The sequence below is a fragment of the Macaca mulatta genome, chromosome 3 (genome assembly GCF_049350105.2).
Source record: "Macaca mulatta isolate MMU2019108-1 chromosome 3, T2T-MMU8v2.0, whole genome shotgun sequence".
Taxonomy (NCBI): Eukaryota; Metazoa; Chordata; class Mammalia; order Primates; family Cercopithecidae; genus Macaca; species Macaca mulatta.
The window spans coordinates 80,001,858-80,028,265 of record NC_133408.1 but is presented as its reverse complement, the minus strand read 5'-3'; the positions used below and the strand labels follow the sequence as shown (position 1 = coordinate 80,028,265).

At 36.0% G+C, this 26,408-nt stretch overlaps 1 protein-coding gene across 1 annotated transcript in view; it reads left to right on the top strand.

Annotated features, from left to right (window-relative positions):
- ABCA13 (ATP binding cassette subfamily A member 13) overlaps positions 1–26,408 on the top strand; it is a 513,939-nt gene that overhangs the window by 372,110 nt on the left and 115,421 nt on the right. The window contains exon 55 of the mRNA XM_077997982.1: positions 3,812–3,921. Coding sequence (XP_077854108.1) covers positions 3,812–3,921 — 110 coding nt within the window. The remainder of the gene's footprint in view (positions 1–3,811; positions 3,922–26,408) is intronic.

Genomic DNA, 26,408 nt, shown 5'->3' with positions numbered 1-26,408 from the left:
GCTGAGGAAATTTTTCTTTTAATCTAATTAAGGACCACTTTTATCTCTTACTGGGACATCAATACTCTAAGTGTCCAATTAAGCCAATCTGGCAAAATGCTACTCTGAAAAGGTAAAGAGCACTCACCCACCATAGCAATAGCTCAGGAAGTTTTTTCTCACAGGTAAGACATTAATTCTAGTTATAATGTTCAATCAGAACTGACAGAAGTCATATAAATTGTTCCTGATTTGAGCTTAATGTGTAAAGGGAAATCAGTTCTGGAAGTGATTGCCTTCAATTAACTGTTAAAAATAAAAAAGCACCTTGCATTCATATTGTTCCCAGCTCCTGAGAAATTCAAAATAGGTTATATTGTTATCTGATTGGTATTTATGTTCTACTTGTGATCCGACAGTAGGTGTCTCAGATATGACTATTCTGAGGTAAAGAGAAGCCAAGAAACCAATCTGAAGTAATGCAGGCGTATTCTTACTCTCTGAACTATGATTTCTGGTAGATGAGGACAAAATGTTAAGAAAGAATTTTTTTTTTTTTAGTAGTTGTTAGCTTCTGCTCTAAGACTGGCTATTCAATCTTACCCATCTTATTGAACTATTTTTTTAACCCTTCCTTTAAAATTCATGATTATTTAGAGTTTTGCCAGTACCTTTCCATAGTAGTTTGAAGCAAAGTAGTGTGGGGGGGCCAAAGTTCACTGGAAATCAACTGACAAAAGGCAGATTAACAGGAAAAAAAACCTATGAATTTATTTGATTATAGTTTTACATGCTACAAGAGCAGCTCAGATTTAGAGAAAATAAGAGTTGAAATGAAGATCGAAAGATACAGGGAAACTGTCTATATTTATGCTTAGGTTCAACCAAATACGGACAGCCATGTAGAAATATGGCTGGACAAAAATAGTATGACCCAATTAATGCTCTTAGACTGAGAGGGGAAGCCCAGCAAGGCCTCTCTGTTTAGATGTTTTTTTTTTTTTTTTTTTTTTTTTTTTTTTTTTTTTTGAGATACTATCTAGATGTTTTATTTTTATTTTTTAAAATTTTATTTTAAGTTCTGGGATACACATGCAGCACATGCAGTTTTGTTACATAGTTATAAACGTGTGCCAAGGTGGTTTGCTGCACCTGTCAACCCATCACCTAGGTATTAAGCTCCACGTGCATTAGCTGTTTATCCTGATGCTCTCCCTTCCCCCATCCTCCTGACAGGCCCCAGTGTGTGTTGTTCTCTGTTCTTTGTGCCCACGTGTTCTCACTGTTCGGCTCCCACTTATAAGTGAGAACAGGTGGTGTGTGGTTTTCTGCTGCTTCCTTCTGGGTGTGGGGCAGGACCCTCTCTGGAATGCAGGTCTGTCTTATGACCTACAGTCAAACAAGGTAGGTCAGATAACTTCTTTAGGGCTAATTTTTGCACTGAAAAATACATCAGGGGGGAGAAGTTAGGGTAATATTTTTAGGTTTTATGGCTGGCTTTGAGGAAAAGAGATTCTAGTTTCTATGACCGCCTCAGGGGAGAAAGAGGGGCCGGAGACAGCAGGGCAGGGAAGGTCAGAGAAAAACTTTTGATTCTGAGGCTGCCTTTGAGGCCTTCACTTTGGGGTATTATTTTCTGAGTCCCAACAGGGCTAAGAGAGAAACTTGTAAAACATTGATAAGAATGATGCTCCAGGTATCTTAAATGATCCAAGATGCCATTTAAAGTTGGATTTTATTCTCTTAACCTCTTATAAGCGTTACAGTTTAATGACCTAGATGGAGAGTGCTATGCAAGAGTCTGTGGAAAATACAGAAATGACTGAGATACAGTCCTGTGTTGTTTAACAATGGGGATATAGTCTGAGAAATGTGTCATTGGGTGATTTCATTATATAATATACTTTCACAAACCTACATGGCATAGCCTATGATACGCCTAGGCTGTATGGTGTAGCCCATTCCTCCTATGCTACAAATCTATATAGCATGTGCTGAATACTGTAGGCAATTGCAACATAATGGCAAGTATTTGTGTATCTAAACATAGACGAGGTATAGTTAAAATATGGTATTGTCATCTTGTAAGATGACCATTGTGTATGCAGTTCGTCATTACCTGAACTGTCATCGACTATATGTCCTTCTCCATTTAGAAATTAATAATCAATTAGGAAACAAAATATCATAAGCATATACTATGTTACATGGGAGCATGAGCATTGTCCCAAGGCGGGGACAATGATATAATAATATAGCATTTTTTGGAAGCACAGCATCATAATAATTATTATCTTCCCAATTTCATTTTTGTATATATTAAAGTATTTTCTAAAAATAACTGAAAGGTACGTGAGTGGTATTGTCCAGAGACGGTGGCTGGGTAGGCAGGGAAGGAAAGGTGGGAGGACAGGGTACGTGGGGAGAACTTTATTAAAAAGGTGGTTTATAGCTAAGCCTTAAAGCATTGGTAGAATTTGGATAGCTGATGGTGGGTACCCTGGGACATGGACAGGGTAGGCCTGGAGGGAGACGGACTCACCTTGCAGATGGTGGGAGAGATGCAGGGCAAGTGGGGAAAACATGGTAATTGAAGCAGGTAGCAACTCAGGGGAGTTGTGAAATCCAGAGGTCCAAAACAGGGTTATGTGATGGTTAGGTGATGCTTGGTGGCAGAAAATCCAGAAGCAGTCACTTTCCAAGATTTGAGAAGCCAGGAAGCCAGTTTGTATCCGTAGATCGCAGCTCCTAGCCATCAGAAAACACCTGTCTTGGCAGGAGATTGACAGAACCAGAGAGACACAGTTACCAAGGTGGACTCTCAGGCACAGTATATGATGAGGCACATGATAGAGACAAAGTGTAGAAAAGACAGCAAGAAGGCCATTTTTCACGCTGGCTGTAAGGCGAGATTGGATCAAGAACTGAGTTAACTCTATGCTCAATGTCAGAATATAGAATTAATATCAGAATTAGCCTAGACTCTGAGTTAGGAGTGAATTTACAGGAATTTACAGCCTCTTTAATGGAAAAAGAAGATATATAAGAAAGCTATGAGCACTACACACACACACACACACACACACACACACACACGTATATACAGTAGAAGATGGAATCTTTTAAGAAAATACTTTAGGCTGGGCGTGGTGGCTCAAGCCTGTAATCCCAGCACTTTGGGAGGCCGAGACGGGCGGATCACGAGGTCAGGAGATCGAGACCATCCTGGCTAACACGGTGAAACCCCGTCTCTAATAAAAAGTACAAAAAACTAGCCGGGCGAGGTGGTGGGTGCCTGTAGTCCCAGCTACTCGGGAGGCTGAGGCAGGAGAATGGCGTGAACCCAGGAGGCAGAGCTTGCAGTGAGCTGAGATCCGGCCACTGCACTCCAGCCTGGGCGACAGAGCAAGACTCCGTCTCAAAAAAAAAAAAAAAAAAAATCTTTAAAATATACAAAAATGAAATCAGAGTAATAATTATAATGATGTGACTTCCAAAGAATATTATATTATCTCTGCATAATTTGGGATAGTTGGCATTTACTCTCATCCTCTTGAGTTTTCCACACATGAATTTATTGTCTGTAAATTACTGCTGAAATTCTTATACCACTCAAGTGCCATGATGATTTTGAGAGGACTTTGTAATCTATACAGTGTTTTATACGATATTGTCATTTTAAAACTCCACAAATAACACAAACCAACAAAGTCAACCCAGAGTTGGCTAAAAGCAAGTGCTGTTTCTAATATAATTTTGATTTTATTTAACTTGTTCTATTTATTTAGCTTGTTTGATTGAGTGTGCTTTACTTAACTTTATTTCCTCTTAGTGCTTTGGACTTCTAGGGGTGAATGGAGCTGGGAAGAGCACCACTTTCAAAATGCTGAATGGTGAAGTTTCTCCAACTTCAGGACATGCTATCATCAGGACTCCCATGGGGTAAGATCCAGATTTCACCACGTTTGCTGCTTAAAGAGATAACAAGCCCAGAGAACCCCCAGCATTCCCTCAGTCCTGTGGAATAAAATTTGAAAACATCATTTTCCTCCAAATTTACCTTCCAATTTCTTTGAAGGGGGGAAAAGTTTCCAAATATGAATGAACTGAGCTCAGTACTTCCAGCTGGAGTAAAGGGTCAAGGAGGTCTTATCACAGAGCAGCCACAGGCAGACCTCCCTGGGACGTATCAGAGTGGATTGGAAGTGCCTAGCTCCTCTCTGCACATGGAACTAAGGGGAGCAGGAAATGGCAAAGGGGTGGTTCTTCTTTATTATCCTCTGGATAAAGCTTCAAATGTGCCCATCAGCCTAAGCGGCCAGATGGTTTCCCTCTTTTTCCCACCCAGACTTCCTCTTTCAGGTGATCATGACTCCTTCAGGGTGGGACAGTGAACACATTAAAAACCAAGAAAGCCGCCTCTAGAGGAGTAGGCAAGATGTTTATTCCCCTTGCTCTAACATACGTGAGGTCCCTGGGCACCCTGCACACTCAGAGGCTGCCTGAGGCCAGATGATCCCTACAGCCTCTGTGGGTAACATGCACTCATGCACTCCTGTATGTCACTCTTACCTCAGTCCCGTTTCACAGGGATTCTTCATCTCCTTCTAAACTGTGCGCTTGGTTGGGAACATTCAGGGCATGGTGCCTTCATGCCCCTTTCTGCACCTGTATGGTAGCGTGTCTTCCCTTCTCCCCTGCTCTGATCAGGACTAATGTTAATTATTTTTCTCTCTACTGCAAGAAGTAATCACCTGCTCTAAACCTCTCTGTGCTCAATTTGCTCTTTGATTTGTGTGCTGTCAAGTTTACCCTAACAGCAAACTGGGCTCAATATCACAAACTAAAATCTTAGATCTTTAATTTCCCAGCCAGTTTCTGGCGATTTGTTCTCCACACACCGCTCCTGTGCTGTGCCTCCTTATATGGATGTCCTCATATCCCATTCTGTTTTCAGTACTCTGTTAAAAGGCCCCAGGCATCTATTTTTCTTTTTTCCCACTACAGCAAACTCATTGTAACTTGATGGGTAGTCAAATTCACAGCTGTATTTATGAATTTAAACCCAGCACTCACCAGCCAACAGGTTGAGACCCGACCTCCAGCTTTCTGTTCAGTTTCTGATCCAGAGAGATATTTATTTTTAAGAGTGGTTAGATGTTCTCGACACTAGTTTTGCAGCAATGAATATGGCACATAAAAATCGATTAAACACTGTTCTGTGGATGTAAAGAAAGAACTGTAAAGCATTGTGTCTACAATTTCTCACTGGAATTTTAATTGACTTTATGTTGCATTTATGAATTTATTTGGAAAGAACTAACATTTAACTTTTTTTTACAATAACTTGCTAAAATAAATAGAATTCTTTTGTAAAAGTATTTTAATTAATCCTTATATTCTATTGGAAGAGAATGTGCTTATCAGTAATTAATGAAATATTTTTCTACACTTTATAGTAATGTCTCTTTTTTAAATTTTATTTTTTATTTCAATAGGTTTTTGGGGAACAGGTGATGCTTGGTTACATGAATAAGTTCTTTAGTGGTGATTTCTGAGATTTTTGTGCACCCATCACCCAAGCAGTGTACATAGTACCCAATGTGTAATCTTTTATCCCTCACTCCCCTCCCAGCCTTTCTCCCGAAGTCCCCAAAATTAATTGTATCATACTTAAAATGCATTGTATCATTCTTATGCCTTTGTGTGTTAATAGCTTAACTCACAATTATGAGTGAGAATATAAGAATGTTTGGTTTTTCATTCCTGAGTTACTTCACTTAGAATAATAGTCTCCAGTTCCATCCAGGTTGCTGTGAATGCCATTATTTAGTTCCTTTTTGTGGCTGAGTAGTATTTCATGGTGTATATATATGTATATATACACATACTTACATATATATCACATTTTCTTTATCCACTTGTTGATTGATGGGCATTTGGGCTGATTTCATATTTTTGCAATTGCAAATTATGCTGCTATAAACATGTGTATGCAAATATCTTTTTCATATAATGAATTTTTTTCCTCTCATTAGATACCTAGTAGTGGGATTGCTGGATCAAACAATAGATCTACTTTTAGTACTTTAAGGAATCTCCACACCGTTTTCTATAGTGGTTGTACTAGTTTACATTCCCACCAATAGTGTAAAAGTGTTCCCTTTTTACCACATCCATGCCAACATCTATTATTTTGATTTTTTCATTATGGCCATTCTTGCAGGAGTGAAGTGGTACCACATTGTGTTTTGATTTGCATTTGCCTGATAGTTAGTGATGTTGAGCATTTTTCGTATGCTTGTTAGTCATTTGTCTGTCTTCTTTTGAGAATTGTCTATTCATGTCCTTAGCCCACTTTTTGATGGTATTTGTTGTTTCTTTCCTGCTGATTTGTTTGAGTTCTTTGTAGATTCTGGATCTTAGTCTTTTGTCAGATGTATAGGTTGTGAAGATTTTCTCCTGCTCTGTAGATTGGCTGTTAACTCTGCTGATTGCTTATTCGGCTGTGCAGAAGCTTTTTAGTTTAATTAAGTCCCATCTGTTTATCTTTGTTTTTGTTGTATTTGCTTTTTGGTTCTTGGTCATGAAGTCTTTGCCTAAGCCAATGTTTAGAAAGGTTTTTCTGATCATATATTCTAGAATCATTATGGTTCCAGGTCTTAGATTTAAGTCTTTGATCCACCTTGAGTTGATTTTTGCATAAGGGGAGAGATGAGGATCCAGTTTCATTCTTCAACATGTGGCTTGCTAATTATCCCTGCACCATTTGTTGAATGGTGTCCTTTCCCCCTTTATGTTTTTGTTTGTTTGTTTGTTTGTTTGTTTGCTTTGTCAAAGATCAGTTGGCTGTAAGTGTTTGGCTTTATTTCTGGGTTATTGATTCTGTTTCATTCATGTTCCTATTTTTATACAAGTACCATTCTGTTTTGGTGTCTATGGCCTGATAGGATAGTTTGAAGTTAGGTAATGTGATGCCTCCAGGTTTGTTCTTTTTGCTTAATAATTGCTTTGGCTATGCGGGCTTCTTTTTGGTTCCATATGAATTTTAGGATTTTTTTTCTAGTTATGTGAAGAATGATGGTGGTATTTTGATGGAATTCCATTGAAATTGTAGATTGCTTTGACAATATGATAATTTTCACAATATTGATTCTGCCCATCCATGAGCATGGGATGTGTTTCCCTTTGTTTGTGTCATCTATGGTTTTTTTCAGCAGTGTTTTTTACTTTTCCTTGTAGAGGTCTTTCACCTCCGTGTTTAGGTATATTCCTTTCTTTTTTTTTTTTTTTTGCAGCTATTATAAAAGGAGTTGAGCTCTTGATTTGATTCTCCATTTGGTTGCTCTTGGTGTACAGCAGAGCTACTGTTTGTGAACATTAATTTTGTGTCCTGAAACCTTGCTGAATTTATTTACTAGTTGTAGGAGTTTCTTTGGATGAGTCTTTAGGGGTTTCTAAATACACAATCATATCATCAGCAAATAGCGACAGTTTGACTTCCTCTTTACCAATTTGGATGCCCTTTATTTTTTTCTCCTGTGTGATTGCTCTGACTAGGACTTCCAGTACTACACTGAATAGAAGTGGTGAAAGTGGGCATCCTTGTCTTGTTCCAATTCTCAGGAGGAATGCTTTCAGCTTGTCCCCATTCAGTATAACATTGTCTGTGGGTTTGTCATAGATGGCTTTTATTACCTTAAGTTATGTCCCTTCTATGCCTATTTTGCTGAGGGTTTTAATCATAAAGAATGCTGGATTATGTCAAATGCTTTTTCTGCATCTATTGAGATGATCATGTGAATTTTCTTTTTAATTCTGTTTATGTGGTGTATCACATTTATTGGCTTGCATATGTTAAATCAACCCTGCATCCCTGGTATCAAACACATTTGATCATGATGCATTATCTTTTTGATACGCTTTTGGATTCGGTTAGCTGGTATTTTTATGAAGATTTTTTCATCTATGTTCATTAGGGATATTGGTGTGTAGTGTTCTTTTTTTGTTATATCCTTTCCTGATTTTGGTATTAGGTTGACTCTGACTTCATAGAGTGATTTGGGGAGGATTCCCACTTTCTTTATCCTGTGGAATAGTGTCAATAGGATTGGTCCCAATTCTTCTTTGAATGCCTGATAGAATTCAGCTATAAATTCGTCTGGTCCTGGATTGATTTTGTTGGGAAGTTTTTTAAATTATCATTTCAATCTCACTGCTTGTTATTGGTCTGTTCAGAGTTTCTGTTTCTTCCTGGTTTAATCTAGGAGGATTACATATTTCCAGGAATTCATCCATCTCCTTCAGGTTTCCTAGTTTATATGTGTGAAGGAGTTCATACTATAATTGAATAATATTTTTTGTTTCTGTAGTATCAGTAATAATATCTCCTGTTTCATTTGTAATCAAGCTTATTTGAATCTTCTCTCTTCTTTTCTTGGTTAATCTTGCTAATGGTGTATCAATTTTATTTGTCTTTTCAGATAACCAGGTTTTCATTTATCTTTTGCATTTTTTTGGTTTAAATTTCATTTAATTCTACTCTGATCTTCATTATTTCTTTTCTTCTGCTGGGTATGAGTTCGTTTGTTTCTCTAGGTCTTTGAGATGTGACTTTAGATTGGCTGTTTGTGCTCTTTCCGATGTTTTGATGTAGGCATTTATGGCTGTGAACTTTCCTTTTAGCACTGCCTTTGCTGTATCCCAGAGATTTTGATAGGTTGTGTCACTATTATCATTCAGTTCAAAGAATTTTTGAATGTTAATCTTGATATCATTGTTGACCCAGTGATCATTCAGGAGTAGGTTATTTAATTTTCATGGTTTTGAGGGTTCCTTTGGAGTTGATTTCCAATTTTATTCCACTGTGGTCTGAGAGAGTACTTAATATAATTGCGATTTTCTTAAATTTACTCAGACTTATTTTGTCCCTATCATATGGTCTATCTTGGAAAATGTTCCATGTGCTGATGAATAGAATGTATATTCTGTAGCACATGAATGTTCTGTAATCATCTGCTGAGTCCATTTGTTTTAGGGTATAGTTTAAGTCCATTGTCTCTTTGTTGACTTTCTGTCTTGATAACCTGAATAGTGCTGGCAGTGGAGTATTAAAGTCCCCCACTATTACTGTGTTGCCATCTATCTCATTTCTTAGGTCTAGTAGTAATTGTTTTATAAATTTGGGAGCTCCAGTGTTAAGTGCATATATGTTTAGGATTGTGATATTTTCTTGTTGGGCTAGTCCTTTTGTCACTATATAATGTCCTTCTTTGTCCTTTTTTAACCACAGTTGCTTTAAAGTTCGTTTTGTCTGATATAAGAATTGCTACTCCTGCTTGGTTTTGGTGTCCATTTGCATGGAATATCTCTTTCCACCCCTTTACCTTAAGCTTATGTGTGTCCTTATGTGTTAGGCGAGTCTCCTGAAGATAGTAGAAATTTGGTGGATGAATTCTTATCTATTCTGTCATTCTGTATCTTTTAAGTGGAGCATTTAAGCCATTTACATTTAATGTTAGTATTAAGATGTGAGGTACTATTCTGTTTATCATAGGATTTGTTGCCTGAATGTCTGTTTGTTTGTTTGTTTGTTTTCATTGTGCTATTGTTATATAGGTCTTGTGAGATTTATGCTTTTAATAGGTTCTATTTTGGTGTATTTTGAGGATTTGTTTTAAGATTTAGAGCTTGTTTTAGCAGTTCTTATAGAGCTGGGCTGGTAGTGGCGAATTGTCTCAGCATTTGTTTGTCTGGAAAAGACTATATCTTTCCTTCATTCATGAAGCTTAGTTTTGCTGGATACAAAATTCTTGGCTGATAATTATTTTGTTTAAGGAGGTTAAAAATAGAACCCTGATCTCTTCTAGCTTGCAGGGTTTCTTCTGAGAAATCTGCTGTTATTCTGATAGCTTTTCCTTTATAGGTTACCTGATGTTTTTGCCTCATAGCTCTTAAGATTCTTTCCTTTGTCTTTACTTTAGATAACCTGATGACTATGTGCTTATTTGCATGGTTTTGAGGGTTTCTTAAAACCTAGTTGATGATCTTTTTCAGTGAATTTCCCAGGTGTTCTTTGGACTTCTTGTATTTGAATGTGGAGATCTCTAGCAAGGTCAGAGAAATTTTTCTTGATTATTCCCTCAAATAGGTTTTCCACACTTGTAGATTTCCCTTCTTCCTTGGGAAAATCAATTATTCTTAGGTTTTGATGTTTAACATAATCCCAAACTTCTTGGAGGCTTTGTTCATTTTTAAAAATTCTTTTTTTTTTTTTTGTCTTTGATGAACTGGATTAATTAGAAAGCCTTGCCTTTGAGTTCTGAAATTCTTGCTTCTGCTTTTCCAGTTCTTTTGCTGAGACTTTCCAGTGCTTATTGCATTTCTCTAAGTGTGTCTTGATTTCCAGAAGTTGTGATTTTTAAAAATTTATGTTATCTATTATACTGGAGATTTTTCATTCCATGTGCTGTATTATATTTTTGATTTATTTAAGTTAGAGGTCATCTTTTCCTGGTTCCTCCTCAGTTAGCTTAATAATCAATCTTCTAAATTATTTTACTGGCAATTCAGAGATTTTGTTTTGGTTTTAATCCATTGATGGTGAGCTGATGTGATCTTTTAGGGGTGTTAAAGAATTGTGTTTTGTCATATTACCAGAATTGTTTTTCTGGTTTCTCCTCATTTCAGTAGACTATGTCAGAGGGAAGATCTGGGACTCTAGCTGCTGTTTAGATTCTTTTGTCTCACAGGGTGCTCCCTTGATGTGGTGCTCTCCCCCTTCACCTAGGAATGGGGCTTCCTGAGAGCCCAACTGCAGTGATTGTTTTTACCCTTCTGAATCTAGCCAACTAGCAGAGCTACCAGGCTCCAGGATGGTATTGGGGAGTGTCTGTAAAGAGTCCTGTGATGTGATCCATCGTCAGGTCTTTCAGCTGTGGATACCAGCAGCTGCTCAGATGGAGGTAACAGGGGAATGAAGTGGACTCTGTGAGGTTCCTTGGTTGTATTTTTGTTTAGTGTGCTGGTTTTGCATTGGTTGGCCTCCAGCCAGGAGGTGGTGCTTTCAAGAGTGTATCAGCTGCCCTTGTGGAAGAAGGATCAGGTGGTGGGTGGGGCCACAGAGTTCCCAAGAGATTATGTCCTTTGTCTTCAGCTACCAGGGCATGTAGAGAAGGACCGTCAGATGTGGGCAGAGTTAGGTGTGTCTGAGCTCAGACTCTCCTTGGGTGGGGCTTGCTGTGGCAGCAGTGGGGGATGGGGGTGTGGTTTTCAGGCTGGTGGATTTATGTTCCTCAGGGGATTGTGGCTGCCTCTGCTGAGTCACACAGGTTGCCAGGGAAGTGGGAGTACGCTGGCAGTCACAGGCCTTATCCTGCTTCCATACAGCCTGCAGTCCTAAAGACGGGTCTCATTCCCACTGTGGCCCTCCCAACAGCACCAAGTCAATTTCTGGGCAGTTGGTGACCAGGGCTGAGAACTTGCCCCAGAGAACTCAGCCTTCCTGCTGAGAAAGCAAGTGGACTCATGGTTTTCTGATGTCTCATTGAGCCAGCAGTGGTGATCCAGTTCCTTCAAAGGGTCTGTGGATTCTCTCAGCTTTCTCGGTATGTTCCTAGGGTAATTCTTGTAGCAAAAGTTCACGATATGAGTCTTCACATGCGGCTCTATCTGTTTGAGCAGGAACTGCAGGCTAGCCCTGCCTCCTATTCCTCTATGGTAACATCTCTGATTCTCATTCTCCTTATTGCTTTCCCTAGAACTATCAAAACAATGTTAAATGACAATACATTTTCTCATTTAATGGTGATATTTCTATTTATGAAATATGATGGATTGAAAATTGTCTATGAATTTTCATCTAATGTAGGCATTATTTTGTTTGCAATTTTATAAAAAGTTCTTATAAGAATATTTTAAATTTATCACTTTAAGGCTGGGCACAGTGGCTCATACTTGTAATCCCAGCATTATGGGAGGCCAAGGTGGAAGGATCACCTGAGGTCAGAAGTTCAAGACCAGCCTGGCAAACATGGTGAAACCCCATCTCTACTAAAAATACAAAAATTAGGTGGGTGTGGTGGTTATGTGCCTGTAATCCCAACTACTTGGGAGGCTGAGGTAGGAGAATCACTTCAACTCTGGAGGCGGAGGTTGCTATGAGCCGAGATCACACCACTACACCTCAGCCTGGGTGACAGAGTGAGACTCCATTTCAAAAAAAAAAAAAAAATAACTTTAACATATATAAAGTTGCATGTATTTTCTAGTTCTTTTCCTTTTGAAAAATTTGTTATGAATAGGAGATTCTTGATTATCCATCTGTCCTTAGCTTTCTGTGATAAATTTTCATTTTTGTTAGATTTTTAATATTTTTTGTTAAATTTCATATGCTGTCTATATAGATTTTATATTTATTATTAAAAAGAAAAATTGATTTGTTGAAAACTTCATTTTCAGTTTTTGCTATTAAATATTTTGCATTTTTGTAATTTTGACAATTTATGTTTCCTTAGAAACTCATTAATTTAATTTAAAATTGCAAATTACTTATACAGGGTTATTACTATGGTTCTTTCAAAATTTGTATTTCCTTTCTATACATATATCTGTATATTTGTGTTTTATTTCTGTAGTTTTACTTTCCAGATTCTGAGTTTTATTTTTAAAAGGATGATATTTAATTTATTTAGAAATTCAAATTATTTTTACTTTTCAAAGTTATCAAACTTTGTCATTCTTCTTAACCCTCCACCATGCTTTTCTCAATCTAGTTTTGTTGTTTTATTTCTAACTTTTTGATTTAAGTGATTGTTGTGTTTTTCATCTTAAAATAAAAAATCAAATTATGAGGACTACCAATATGCTTTTTTGTACAGCTTTTACCTTGATCCTAAAAACATAATAAGTGACATTACTGTTGTTATTCTCTAAATGATGTTAGAAATAAATTTTCAATGTCACAAAATAAATAGCACTCTAACATGAATTTTCTCAGCAAGGCAATTTTACTTCTATAGAGGGATGCATCTCCCAGATGGAGCAATGGCGAGAGCACACCTGAACATGGGAGGGGAAAGAGTTTTTATCCCTGACACAGGTAGCCCTTACTGCTGTGTCATTCCCCTATTGGTTAAGTTTGGACCACACAGTCTAGGCTAATTCCTATTGGCTATTTTAAAGAGAGCAGGGGTATGAGCCAGAGTGGCAAGGTGAGCTGTTTTGGTGGGAAAGACAGTTACAGAACAGATGACTAAAGGTGACTCAGGTCAGAGCAGGTGACCAGGGGTGACTCAGGATGAAGCAGGTGATCAGAGGTGACTCAGGATGGAGCAGGTGACCAGAGTGCCTCAGGATGGAGCAGGTGACCAGGGGTGACTCAGGACTGAGCAGGTGACTAGGGAAACAGATGTGAACTACTGATTATAACTGGTGGGGAGGTTGTTTACTGAAATTAGGGGCACGGAGATGAGGAGAATGAGGAAGTTAAACTTTAAAATGAAGATCATAGAACTGAACATACTGACATACTGATTCTTTGAAGAGAAACTTAGAACTCACTGTATTTAACAATGACATACGATTTTAATACAGTATTTTTATCAAAACTTCAGAAGACTTTTTTCAGATACTTATTATCTTCTCTTTCTTTCTTTCTTTCTTTCTTTCTTTCTTTCTTTCTTTCTTTCTTTCTTTCTTTCTTTCCTTCTTTCTTTCTTTCTTTCTTTCTTTTCTTTCTTTCTTTCTTTCTTTCTTCTTCTTTTTTTTTTTGATAGTGTCTTGCTCTAGCACCCAGGTTGGAGTGCAGTGGCATGATCTCAGCTCACTGCAACCTCTGCCTCCCGAGTTCAAGCGATTCTCCTGCCTCAGCCTTCTGAGTAGCTGGGATTACAGGTGCATGTCACCACACCTGACTACATTTTGTATTATTAGTAGAGATGGGGTTTTACCATGTTGGCTAGGCTGCTCTCGAACTGCTGACCTCAGGAGATCCACCCACCTCGACCTCCCAAAGTGCTGGGATTACAGGTGTGGGTCATTGCACCCGGCCTATCTTATTTCTTCCTTCAATATTTTTATAAAATAATTTTAAGGACTTTTTTGAAGTTCAATTTACATATGAAAAAGAACATCCAACGACTTTTAATAAAGTGAATATAATTATATAATCAGTACCTACCTCAAGAAACAAAACCAGACCACCACCCCATAAATTCCATCTAATCACATCCCTGTTGAGGTTAACTCTTATTTGGCATCTTTTTGTTTTTGTTTTTAATACAGCTTAATGTATTATTAAAGGCAATCTTGTAAACAAAACTCAGGACAAGAAATAGAACTTTGGCAGCTAACTTATAAGTCATTCTATATACTCCATTCCAAACACAACCTGTTCTATCTAAATGATTTTTTATAATTCATTACTCAAGAGTGTATTCCTAGACATCACAGTTTAATCCTGTGTGTTTATAAGATACTTGATAGGGCCTTTAAGTTACTCAATTCACAGGTCCTTTCTCCATTCCTTTCATTTCTTTACAAACTCTCTGTTGAAGAACCTGGACTGTTGGACATGGAGAGTTGGCCTACAAACTTTGCTGACTGCATACTGATGATGGAATTTAACATGTTCATTTCTTCTATTTCTTTCAATTGCAGCTGGATTCAGATGTTTAGTTAGACTAGGGTTCAATCCTTTGGCATGACTAAACAGGAGATGATGTTCTCTTTCATCAAGAGGCACATAATGTCTGGGCCAGGTGAGGTGCCTGTAATCCTAGCACTTTGGGAGGCTGTGGCGGGTGAATTGCTTGAGCCCAGAGTTTGAGACCAGTCTGGGAAGCATGACGAAACCCTGTCTCTACCCAAAATACAAAAATTAGCCAGTCTCATAACCCTTGTGTAAAAATAAATAAATAAATAGTAAAAATATAAAACTAAAAAGTAGGCACATAATAGCTGGTCTTTAGTCTTTTTTTTTTTTTTAGCTGTTAGCAGTTTTGATGTTGAATGCTTAGGTGAATTAGTCCATTGCAAAATGGTGACATTTTAACCTAGTCTTTTTGTTCTCATTTACTAGTTTGGATAATTTTGTACAGAGGTGCTTTAACTGTCTTTTATTTGGCTACTCAGAGGTACACTTCATACAGAAAAAGAGATAGAATTTATTTACTCAGTTTTCATGATAATTGGTTTTCAGCTGTCCTCAGAAAGTGACAGATTAGGTTTTCATGTATTTGTTTGCTTGTATCATTCTGACTTCATTCTGATAGAATTAGAGTGTATCACAAGTGTCACTTTGTGCTTAGTTATCTCTTTTACTTCTTAGAATTTTCCTTTTTTATTCTCTCCCCATTCTCCTCTAGTCATTGATTCATCCATATACTAGAAATAATAACTCAAATGTTTAAATGAAGGTTCAATGCTATACCACATAAAATCCACCTTGTGTAGATACAGACATGCCATTGTCATTTAACTGCAACTAACTTACATAAAGAAAGTTGCAGATCAGAAATCAAATCTATCTTGCTCCAAGTTGCTACATGCTATATCTATTTCTGTCTGTGGGTAGATAATGCAGTTTTACTTGGGTTAATCTATGTCAATAGGTGAAATCTCAACATTAAGAACTAATTATGTTTGAGAACAGAAAGTAGAGAAAATTTATTAGTTGAGCAAGCGTTTGAGGTTGGTATATGTAAAGAGAGTTGTGATACTACTTACTCTGAAAGGAAATCATGCTGTATGGGATTGAATCTCTCTCAAGTATTTCCTTGATTTTTCCCTGCAGTCATAGAAGTCAGATATTTTTGTTGAGTTTGGAGGTGGGTTTTGAAAAAAAAAATTTCTAACTTCTCTATTTACAAGTACGTGTAGACAAAAGAATTGTAATTTATAAAGCAAAATTAGGTTTATTTCTTCATCCCTGGAAGACTGACTCTCTCCTTTATAATTCTATTTCATCATTTGTAAAATAATTGGAAAATGAAATTCAAATAACTGCTCTTGAAAAGAAGAATAAATTTACATCCAAATAATGCTCTGCAAGTCCCTTATTAAACTACATATCTGTGTAATTAGTTTAATTATAACTAAATCACACTTGCATTAATTATATTTTAACCTTGATTATTTGTAATGTTAATTGCACATTTGTATTCAAAGAATTAAATAGGTAATTAGCAGCACAATGGAATTTTTCACTACTTAGAGGGTTGAAATGTACCTTCCTGCCCATGAAGCCCATAGCTTATTGCTACCTAATTGAAACACATGCACTCATCCATTCATTATATTAAGCTATTTTTGTCTCTTCTTTGAGGTTATATCATCTAAAACAGTGCTCTTTTACTTTCCTGTTCAATTTACTGATTTCCATGAATGCACATCTTCAAACTTGAGAGTAATACATGTCTAAATATATTTCAAAATTGGCCACTATAGTTTGGCTCTGAGCATGTCATGTTCTCCTGATATACTGATAGTTGTCACAAATTGACCACAGGCCAGAAATCACATGCATTATTATTATTATTATTATTTATTCTCTGTGGCTCTTCTTCCTACTGTCATAACTCTCAACTTTTTGTCTCGGCAAGTTGTCAACGCTGCAGCATAATAGACTAGGTCCCAGAGGAAGTGAAGACAAGGAAGTGAAATAAGGAATTTAAGGCTAAGATTTGTTTTATGAATTTGATCAACACGGTTGAGAAGTGGGCATAAGAATAAATAATTATTTGACTTAAAACTAGCAGGCTCATGTCTGGCACACTAAAGTCCTGCTAAAGTAGTGGCAAGATTAACAAAAGTCTCTAAAATTGGAGACAGGTTTTCTGATGAAAATCTTATGTTGTGATATTTACTTAAAATATGAAAGGCTGTGGCATTTTTATTTGGTCAGCACAGCGTTAAAATTTTGGATTTGGATTGGCGTTGGTTCCACTTTGTCACAGTTGCCACCATTGCTTGTTGCCTTATTGATGGACACCGTCAAATATTTACTCGTACTATTACGTCTGAAATTATTGAAATTTATGTCTCTTGAACACCATAAATGTTAATCTTATTAGCCATGATTTACTGTGTCTCTTATTCAGTGAGTATTAAGCTAGGGGCTTTACATTCTTGATCTTATTTGATAATTATAATGACAAAGAGGTTGTTACCCTAATTTTATGACAAGAATCTAAGATTCAGAAAAATTAAGTGGCTTGCCAGAAGTCAAACTTCTAGAACATGATGGAGTTTTGAATCCAAGTTTTTGAAACTCTAAATCACATGCACTTACTATCCACCCTTTGACTATTAGAGAAAACCCACAAAGTAGTCGTAATCAATGACACAGAATATAAAATATTTTAAAAGGGAGAAGGAAAATATATATATATAAAATATCATATATAAATATCATATGATATATATCATAGTTATATCTATATATATATTTTAAAAGGAAAGTTGACAGATATCAGAGCAGGCATATATTTTTATAATAAATATTATTGGGAGTATCTTTCCTTAAAAAAATCAAACACTCAGAAACTGAGTTAAAAAAGATAATTTTTTTCTACATGACACAACACACCATTACAGTGAAATTAAAAATAATGGCTATTATGCAAATGAAAACAAAACAAAACTGTATAAATACGTTAACATTTAAAAATATGATTCAAGAAAAGACACATTTGAGGCAAAGACACTACTAAATAAAATATATTATTTGATGTGAAGTCATTGCAGTCAAGAAATTCTGTGTATGAAAGACATAGAATAAGGTGTAAAGCAAAATCTGTTGGGAAAACCAGAAAAAGAATGAGAGGATATATCAGAAGGAAGAGATCTTAACTCTTTACTCTAATTATCTGATAGTTTAAAAGTGTAATATATTTGGAGAATGAGTTTCACATCATCAACACAAGAAACAAGACTGTTTATCATACAAACATGACAAATACAACTCCTCATATTTATTTGTGAAGTACTAGAGTAATTCCCATTAAAATAAGAAACAGAATAACATGATCAACCTTTTTATTTAGCATTTTCTGGAATTTAAGTTCCTACTATAAGATATAGTTTAAAAAATAGCATAAGTATACTACAAATTATTATCTTTTATGTCATATCATACAGTTAAATACCCAAGAAGATCAATTAAGAGATAATTTCAACTGAAGTGGCCAGAAAAAATAATAAATATATACAAGGCTATATAATATGAAAAACTTAATTACAATAGAAAAAACACATGCAAGGTAATAATGAATAACCTTAGAAGGAAATATGGTCAACCTATATGTTAAAATCTAGATGATGTTTTTAGCATAAAGGAATACATAAGTAATGAGATATATACCATCTTGCTGAATGGAAAAGCTGAATCACCTTACTATTACTCTCCTTTAGCAAGTTTTATAGATTTAATGTAATTCCAATTGATATTGCAGAGAATAGAGTAGGCTTTACCCTGAATTTCTGAAATTTTAAACAGAAGAATAAATAGATGGGTCTAATTATGACATATTACAAAAAGAATAGGTAGATAATGGCTAATTGACTTAAGAAGTATTTCAGTGCATCATATTGACTTTGTAATAAAATAATGTCTTTCCAATTGGATCACTTAATCACTAAAAGAAGAGAAAATCAAAATGTAAAAAAGGTAGTATACACATTTTACATTAGCGATAAAAGGAAAAAAGTTGCAAAATTTTCCTGAGATTGGTATTTTCTGTCCCTCAAAGAAAATTAGAAATAAAGCAAATAAATAAACACATTGTTTATTCAATACAGACATTTCTTTTAGACATTAAATTAATATAAAATTTTCACTAGAAAATACAAATATATTTAAACATAGAAATTTAAATTTTTTCTGTAAGTCAAAACATTAAAATTGAAAGACTGAAAACAAGGATCAAATAATACAAAGCATTAATAGATATAATATGTAAATTACTGTATAGTGATAAGGAAAAGACTACAATGATAATAAAAATAGGCTAGCTGAGCAAGGTGGCTCATGCCTGTAATCCCAGCACTTTCGGAGGCCGAGGCAGGTGGATCGCCTAAGGTTGGGAGTTCGAGACCAGCCTGGCCAGCATGGTGAAATCCTGTCTCCACTAAAAATACAAAAATTGGCTGAGCGTGGTGGCAGGCACCTGTAATCCTAGCTATTCAGGAAGCCGAGGCAGGAGAATTGCTTGAACCCCAGAGTTGGAGGTTGCAGTGAGCCAAGATTGCACCATTGCACTCCAGCCTGGGCAACAGAGGGAGACTCCATCGTACCGAAAACAAAAACAAAAACAAAAACAAAAACAAAAAAAGAAAACCCCCCAAAAATGCATAAGACTTAAGCATTAAACACAATATGAAAATGAATGGCTAATAAACATTTTAAACACCCCAAATTTAGTGCACAATTTCATGAAGATATAGTAGAGTGGACATTGTTATATGCTTGTCTTTGGAATACAAATCATTATAATTTTACTGGAGTTTAGCATGGCAATATATATAAAAAATGCTTGGGCTAATAATTTTCCTTCTGAGAATTTGTACCTAAGGAGATAACAGAAACTTGGATAAAGGTTTAAATGGAAATATATTTATTCTAGTAAATAAGTAAGAAGATATTGTTCCTATATATTTAACAATTATGTTAATTACAAAATATTGCTGCAAAATCATTTAAAATGATATTAAATAGATTAAAATGGAATATTAGGATAACTTGAAAATGCTCTCATTACTAGATAAGAATTATCTAGAACTATTATATTAGTACCCATCTGAGGTCACAACAAAGAAGGGAAATTTTCAGGTGCCGTAAAAGAAAAAACCAACAAACCTGATGTGATACTGTGCAATATATATTTTTGTCTTAGACTCATTTCCCAGCCTACAACTCCTAAAATTATTGGAATGTCCAAACTGATGTCATTTTATGCTAATGATTTATGGGGCTGGCAGCCTCTAGGTCACTTCAGGATAGAGCTGGTCACCAGAAAGACCAAGACAGGATTAGAGGACTTAGGACTTTCAGCCGCACCCCTCAATCTCAGGGGACCATGAGGGGCTGAAGGTTAAGTAGATCACAAATGACCAACGATTTATTCAACCATGCCTCTGTAAAAGCTTCTGTAAAATCCCCTGGTGACTGGGTTCAGGGAGTTTCTGGATAGCTGAACACATGATAGTTCCTGGAAGGTGGTTCCCAGAGAAGGATGGAAGCTCCATACCCCTTCCCACATGCTTTGCCTTATATACCTTTTCATTTCTGTCTTTCGTAATAGTCTTTGTGATTAACTGGTAAATGCAAATAAGTGCTTCCTTGAGTTCTGTGAGCCATTCCAGCAAATTAATCAAACCCAAGATGAGGGTCATAGGATCCCTGGCTGATCCCAAAAGGTCAGAAGCTCAGGTAAAACAATCTGAGGCTTGTGACTGGCATCTGAAAGGGAGCGGTCTTGGGGACTGAGCCCTCAACTTGTGGGGTCTGGCGATGTCTGCAGGCAGATAGGGTCAGAATGGAACTGAACTAGAGAACGCTCAGCTTGTGTCTGCTGCAGAAATGATTGCTTGATTGTTGGTGGAGAGAAATCCCCATACATTTGGTCACAGAAGTTTTGTGTTGATTGTTGTGGTATGAGAGCAGAGGAAAATCAGTTTTCCCACTTTCATTCCAGAGTAATTGCTTGTGTTGCTGCCTAAGAAAGGGGCAAAGCATACGCAGATTTCTGATTGGGAGGCATAGGTTTTAATGTCCCTGATGGTGCAAGAGCTATGACTGCAGCTCTGCATGAGGAGAAGCATTGAACTGAAACTCTGAATAAAGCTAGTATCGTTGAAAGGCTGGCTGCATCCTTACTGCAAGTGTAGGATCTAGAAAAGTCCTTCTACTGGCATAGAAAGAAAATAGGAAAACATTGATTTCTGTCTAGGATTAGAGGTGAAAAGAAAAAAAAAAAAAACTCCCCTAGAAGTTTGAAAATCTGAGCTTATACGCTAGCACTTAAACTCCTAGAATTGTGAGAGTTTAAATTTAACTACCTATGATCTGAGAACCACAACTCCCCCTACCCAAGAATATAACGTGAACATTGACCCCAGTTTGATGGTACCCATGGGCACTTTTAAGAAGAAAATACAAATCTTTGCAAGGATGGTCTCACAGCTCATATATCATTTTTTTAAAGACCCCATTAAAGTGGAGTGCCTAAACAAACATTACAGAACACACAAGACAACTATCTACTATATATATTAATGGCTATAACAAAAAGGAGAACAAAGAATGTAATGTAGAAGAACTACACTCACAAAGAAAATGTAAGAAGTACCATGATATTATGAGAGAGAATAGATTTGGAAAAAAAAAAGTACTAAGATTAAAAACTATGGCTATTAAAAAGAAAAACAATGGTTGGGTTAAAAACAAATGATGTACTGCTAATAAAAATATGAAAATCAAATTATGTGAAATATGGAGGATAGAAGAGGTCTAATATAAATCTAATTAGATTTCTGAACAAAAGAATAGAGACAATGGGAGAGAGGCACCATCTGAAGAAATAATAGGTGAGGATTTTCTAGTACTAAGACAGTTGATTCCTTCAGTTGAAGAAACATTACAGTTATTGAGTATAATAAATAAGACATTCATACGTAGGCACTTTGTGTTGAAACTAAGAATTCCAAAAACCAACTCTTAAAAGAAACAAGATGGCAGGTCACCACACAGTAAAAAATACACCTGCACCTGTTCACAATAATAGCCCCACTAGCCACTTGTAGCATTTAAAATTAAATGTAAATATGTTAAAATCAAATCAAATTATAATTTTTTTTCTCAGCAGCCACTAGCAACATTTCAAGAGTACAAGAACCTTCTGTTTCAGACAGCACAGATACAAAACATTTTCATTGTTACAGAAAGTTTAATTTGGCAGTGATGAATTAGACCAAAGACCAACTTCTTGACAGCAAGAATATAAACAGAATACAGTAAAATTAAAGAACATAATGAATCAAAATGCCTTAATAGTTGTCAATAGTTGTTATATCTAGATATATAATTATAGGTAAGTTTTATTTTTTCTTAATCCTTCCTGTACTTTCCAAATCTTGTGCTATGATCATGTGTTAGATTATCAATTAAATAATAAACAGGATATAAACTCTTAAGACAAAAGCCTTTCTCTTCACATTTCAAACTAACATTTTTTGAGTTTGCTCCATTTTAATATATGCAACTGGGATAAACTGTTTTTTCCTTTGGTTTTCTCATTTCTTAAGTGACCCCATCATAGAATTCATGTGAACAATAACTATGAAGTGCTATGACACCATCAAAATTCTAAGTATTATGTATATAACACTTAAAAAATTATGTATAAATTACTGTGCTTCATAAAAACCAATGCATTACTAATATATACGAAAAGGCATGGAACTCATTTATTGTTTTTAAAGGTTTCATCTTCCTTTAGACTAATATGAATCACAAATTAGAGTAGTTTGAATCATAACCTCACCAACTAGCAACTGGTTGACAATTTAATTTTCTCCCATTTAAAATTAAACGACAATTTAACAATACTAACATAGGAAAACAGTGAAAGAAAATCCTCTCTAATTTGACATCAAAGCGATTTTTATTCTTGCAGACAACAGTTAAAAAAAATTATCTAACTGTGCCTTTATGTATGTATGGATCAATCATCTGTCTGCATGTACACATGCTTGCAAGTACACATACACAAAATGCAAATTTACAGTGTATATATATATTTTTCATTCATTTCATCCAGTTTTTTCATTTACAACATCATAGCAAAATGTTTTCAGAACTGCTGCACAGTCTTCACATGAATGCCTACCTTATATTCCACCGGTTTTCTATGCCAGCATGTACTGAGTCATTTCTCTGTTACATAGTTATCTTCTCATTTGAATTTCTCTTCCCTGGAACAAAGCATCTCTCAGCTGAAAAAGTCTCACTCTGTGAAAGAAAATGCTGCCTGTTCCGTGCTATATCTAAGATAGGGCAGAAGGTGCAAACTAGCAGAAAGCATCTGTATTTAGCCACAAGCGTTGACTTCAGTGGGCCCACGTAGATCTGTATTAGATGGGTTTCCCTGCTGCTTGCTGCCTCAGGCTTCCATGGGAAGCACCCAGAACACAGTACGTGCAGAGGTGTGCTTAATTTCACACTGAAGAAGCTCACTCCTCTGCACACATGGTCCCTGATGCCCCAACTTTACACTGGTGTAAAGTTGATACACATTTCAGTGAATACCATACTTTGGGTACCCATACAATCATTCCTTTTCACTTTCAGTGCAGTATTTACTAAATTACTTGAGATACTCAGGACTTAATCATAAAATAGACTTTATGTTAGCTGATTTTGCCTAGCTGTAGGCTAATGTAAGTGTTCTGAGCACGCTTAAGATAGGCTAGGCTAAGTGATGATGCTTGGTAGGTTAGGTGTATTAAAAGCATCTTCAACTTGCAATATTTTTAACTTGCAGTAGGCTTCTTGGGATGTAACCCAATCCTAAGTCTACAATATTTTAAATTTACAATAGGTTTATAGGTTTATTGGGATGTAACCCCATCCTAAGTTGAGAAGCATTTGTATTTGCTAGTTGTTGATGTTTACTTCCTGTTTACTAACACACTACCTGTGGTGTGGCGTCTGTCATCCAGGATGTCTTTCATGTCTTTTCAAGAACAACAAGGTTAATGCATAACTGCATAACTAGAACTGATAATATGTTCTTTTTAGTGGAAAATACCTTCTGTGTGTAACACACTGCTACCTTCTCATACATAGTGAGTAGTTTCATTTGTTAGTTTTCACTGGAAAATATTATTTATCCTATAGAAATACATATATTTCTATATTCCTATCCTGATATGCCACTATAATTAAATCATCTTAGGTACTGTCTTTGTTTCATTACACAGTGGTATTAGAAAACTTCTGAAAGTCCCCCGGCAGAGCAATGTCCCTAAGCATTTTGTTAATTAAAGGATAATGTCACTGAAGAGGAATATTGGAAGGAATTGCTTTCTTTCTCAGACATTTAAATACAAAAGCCAAATTGAAGTCTTTGTAAATCTAGAATCTGTTTTTCTTTCTAAGTCTATGCCAACATAAAACCATATTTTCGTTAATTAATATAATACACTGCTGGGAGTAAAAGATAATAAAAACACCAGCATGAGACACATTTTTTTTTTTTTTTTTTTGTCCAAAGATTGTTAAATGTCAAAAGCAACCTCACACTATGGCTTATATATTGAGCTGTGTGAGAGTTCACATGTCGACTTCTAGTCTTCAAATTAGAGTTAATATATTGTTTGCGCTCCCTAGCGCTTCATGGGAAGTCCTCCCTGGGAGACCTCATCTCCCTTTCAGTTCCTCTCATTACACAGAAACTAAGCCACCGTGAGCAACGTACAGGTTCCCTCATGTCAGGGTGATTTCTGCGTGCCTTGCTGGCACAGCTTCTATGTTCCCTACATGCTCCTTACACCGGGGAGCTAATCATGTCAGTGCCAGGCACAGGTGAGTCTACTGACTCACACAGGAAGGGAGGATCATTCTCAGCTTCTTTCTAAGGTTGAAACTTGACTACATCTCTATTAAAATAGAGATGGGTGGTTGTTGCCTGGTAAACCTGTGGCCAAACAACTCTAGCCTATTTAGGAGTCATTATTTTTTCTTTACTTTTTAAACAAATTTTACTTTAAGTTCCAGGATACATGTGCAGAATGTGCAGGTTTGTTAGATAGGTCTACATATGCCATGGTGGTTTGCTGCACCTATCAACCTGTCGTCTAGGTTTTAGGCCTTGCATGCATTAGGTATTTGTCCTAATGCTTTCCCTCCCCTTGCCCCCTACTCCCCGACAGGCCCCAGTGTGTGTTATTCCCCTCACTGTGTCCATGAGTTCTCATCGTTCAGCTTTCACTTAAGAGTGAGAACCTGTGGTGTTTGGTTTTCTGTTCCTTTACTAGTTTGCTGATGATGATGGCTTCCAGCTTCATCCATGTCCCTGCAAAGGACATGATCTTGTTCTTTTTTATGGCTGCATAGTATTCCATGGAGTACATGTACCACATTTTCTTTATCCAGTCTATCATTGATAAAATCAAAGAAAAAATCATTTTTTCCTTTAAATATTGATTTTTCTTTTAAATTAGTTTCTCTGCATTGTTTCAGCTACCTCTAATTTTCTGGAGATTTTGTTTGTTTATGTTGTTCATGGTACCTATTTCCTTCAAATAGCTAATGTTTTATAATTGTCCACTCCTACTTAATATGTGAGCATTAACATCCTTAATGAAAACCCTTGGTATATGGCTAGGGCTTACTGACTCTATTCACTATAGAGTAAGTCATCATTTTGATAGAATTTGGTGAGGCAATAAAAGTAAAATGTACATTTAAACTTCATCTTTAATTAGATGTCCAGATTAACTAAAACCACTTTTGCATTGCCACTGTAATCCCATGTGATCATGTTATATTCCTTTGAATTTTTCAAAAATTTGAATTTCCAGAATCAATAGTGAAATATTTTTGAGTTACAGACACATAAGTCTAAGGATTATTAGATCTGTCCTTTTTCTCTCCAGTCTTGATAATGTTCTTTGATTTTAGATTTGGACTGCTTTTAGGTTATTACTTTCTTCTTATTTTTTCTTTTCAAATAAATTTGTACATATTGCACTCTTTTTTTTTTTAAGATATATATCTGTTTTAATTTGTTTCTACTGACCGCCAACTTTTTCATTCATTTTAATAATGCTTAGTTCTCAATTTGGTAAAACTAATCTTAGTTGTTTTTTATTTTTGTAATGAAGGATGACTGCAGTGGGAGATTCCCTGTCCTGATTTCCTGACTATCAGAGGACAGGTTTCAGTTGCCTTCTGTTCTGAAAGACAAGAATGCACATGCCATTCTTAGGTCACACGTTTTCTCACCAGACTCTGGGCATTGTCCTACTGTGTTCTGACAGTCAACGTGCAATGGAGAGGTCCAAGGCAGCCTCACTTTGCTTCTTGTTCAGATATTTACATGTTTTATGTTCTTTACTCTGAAGTTAACCAAAAAAAGCGAGGAAACAAAACCCATGGAACTCCTTGTCAAATCATCAAGGCTAAGTAGTATTTTCATTTTCCTTTTAGCCTTTATTCATAGTTTTTTTTTTTTATTTAAGAAAATAATTTTGGTTTCCTTGGAGTCCTTACTAATTTTAACCTATTAACCTGTTATTCTCATTCTAGAGGTCCTTAAAAAAAAAGTTACAATTTTATCTCAGACATTGCTTTCCTTGGGTTTTGTATTTCTATTTCACTGATGCTGCTTCATCTTGCATTCTTCTGAAAATACCAATGTTTTTCCTTA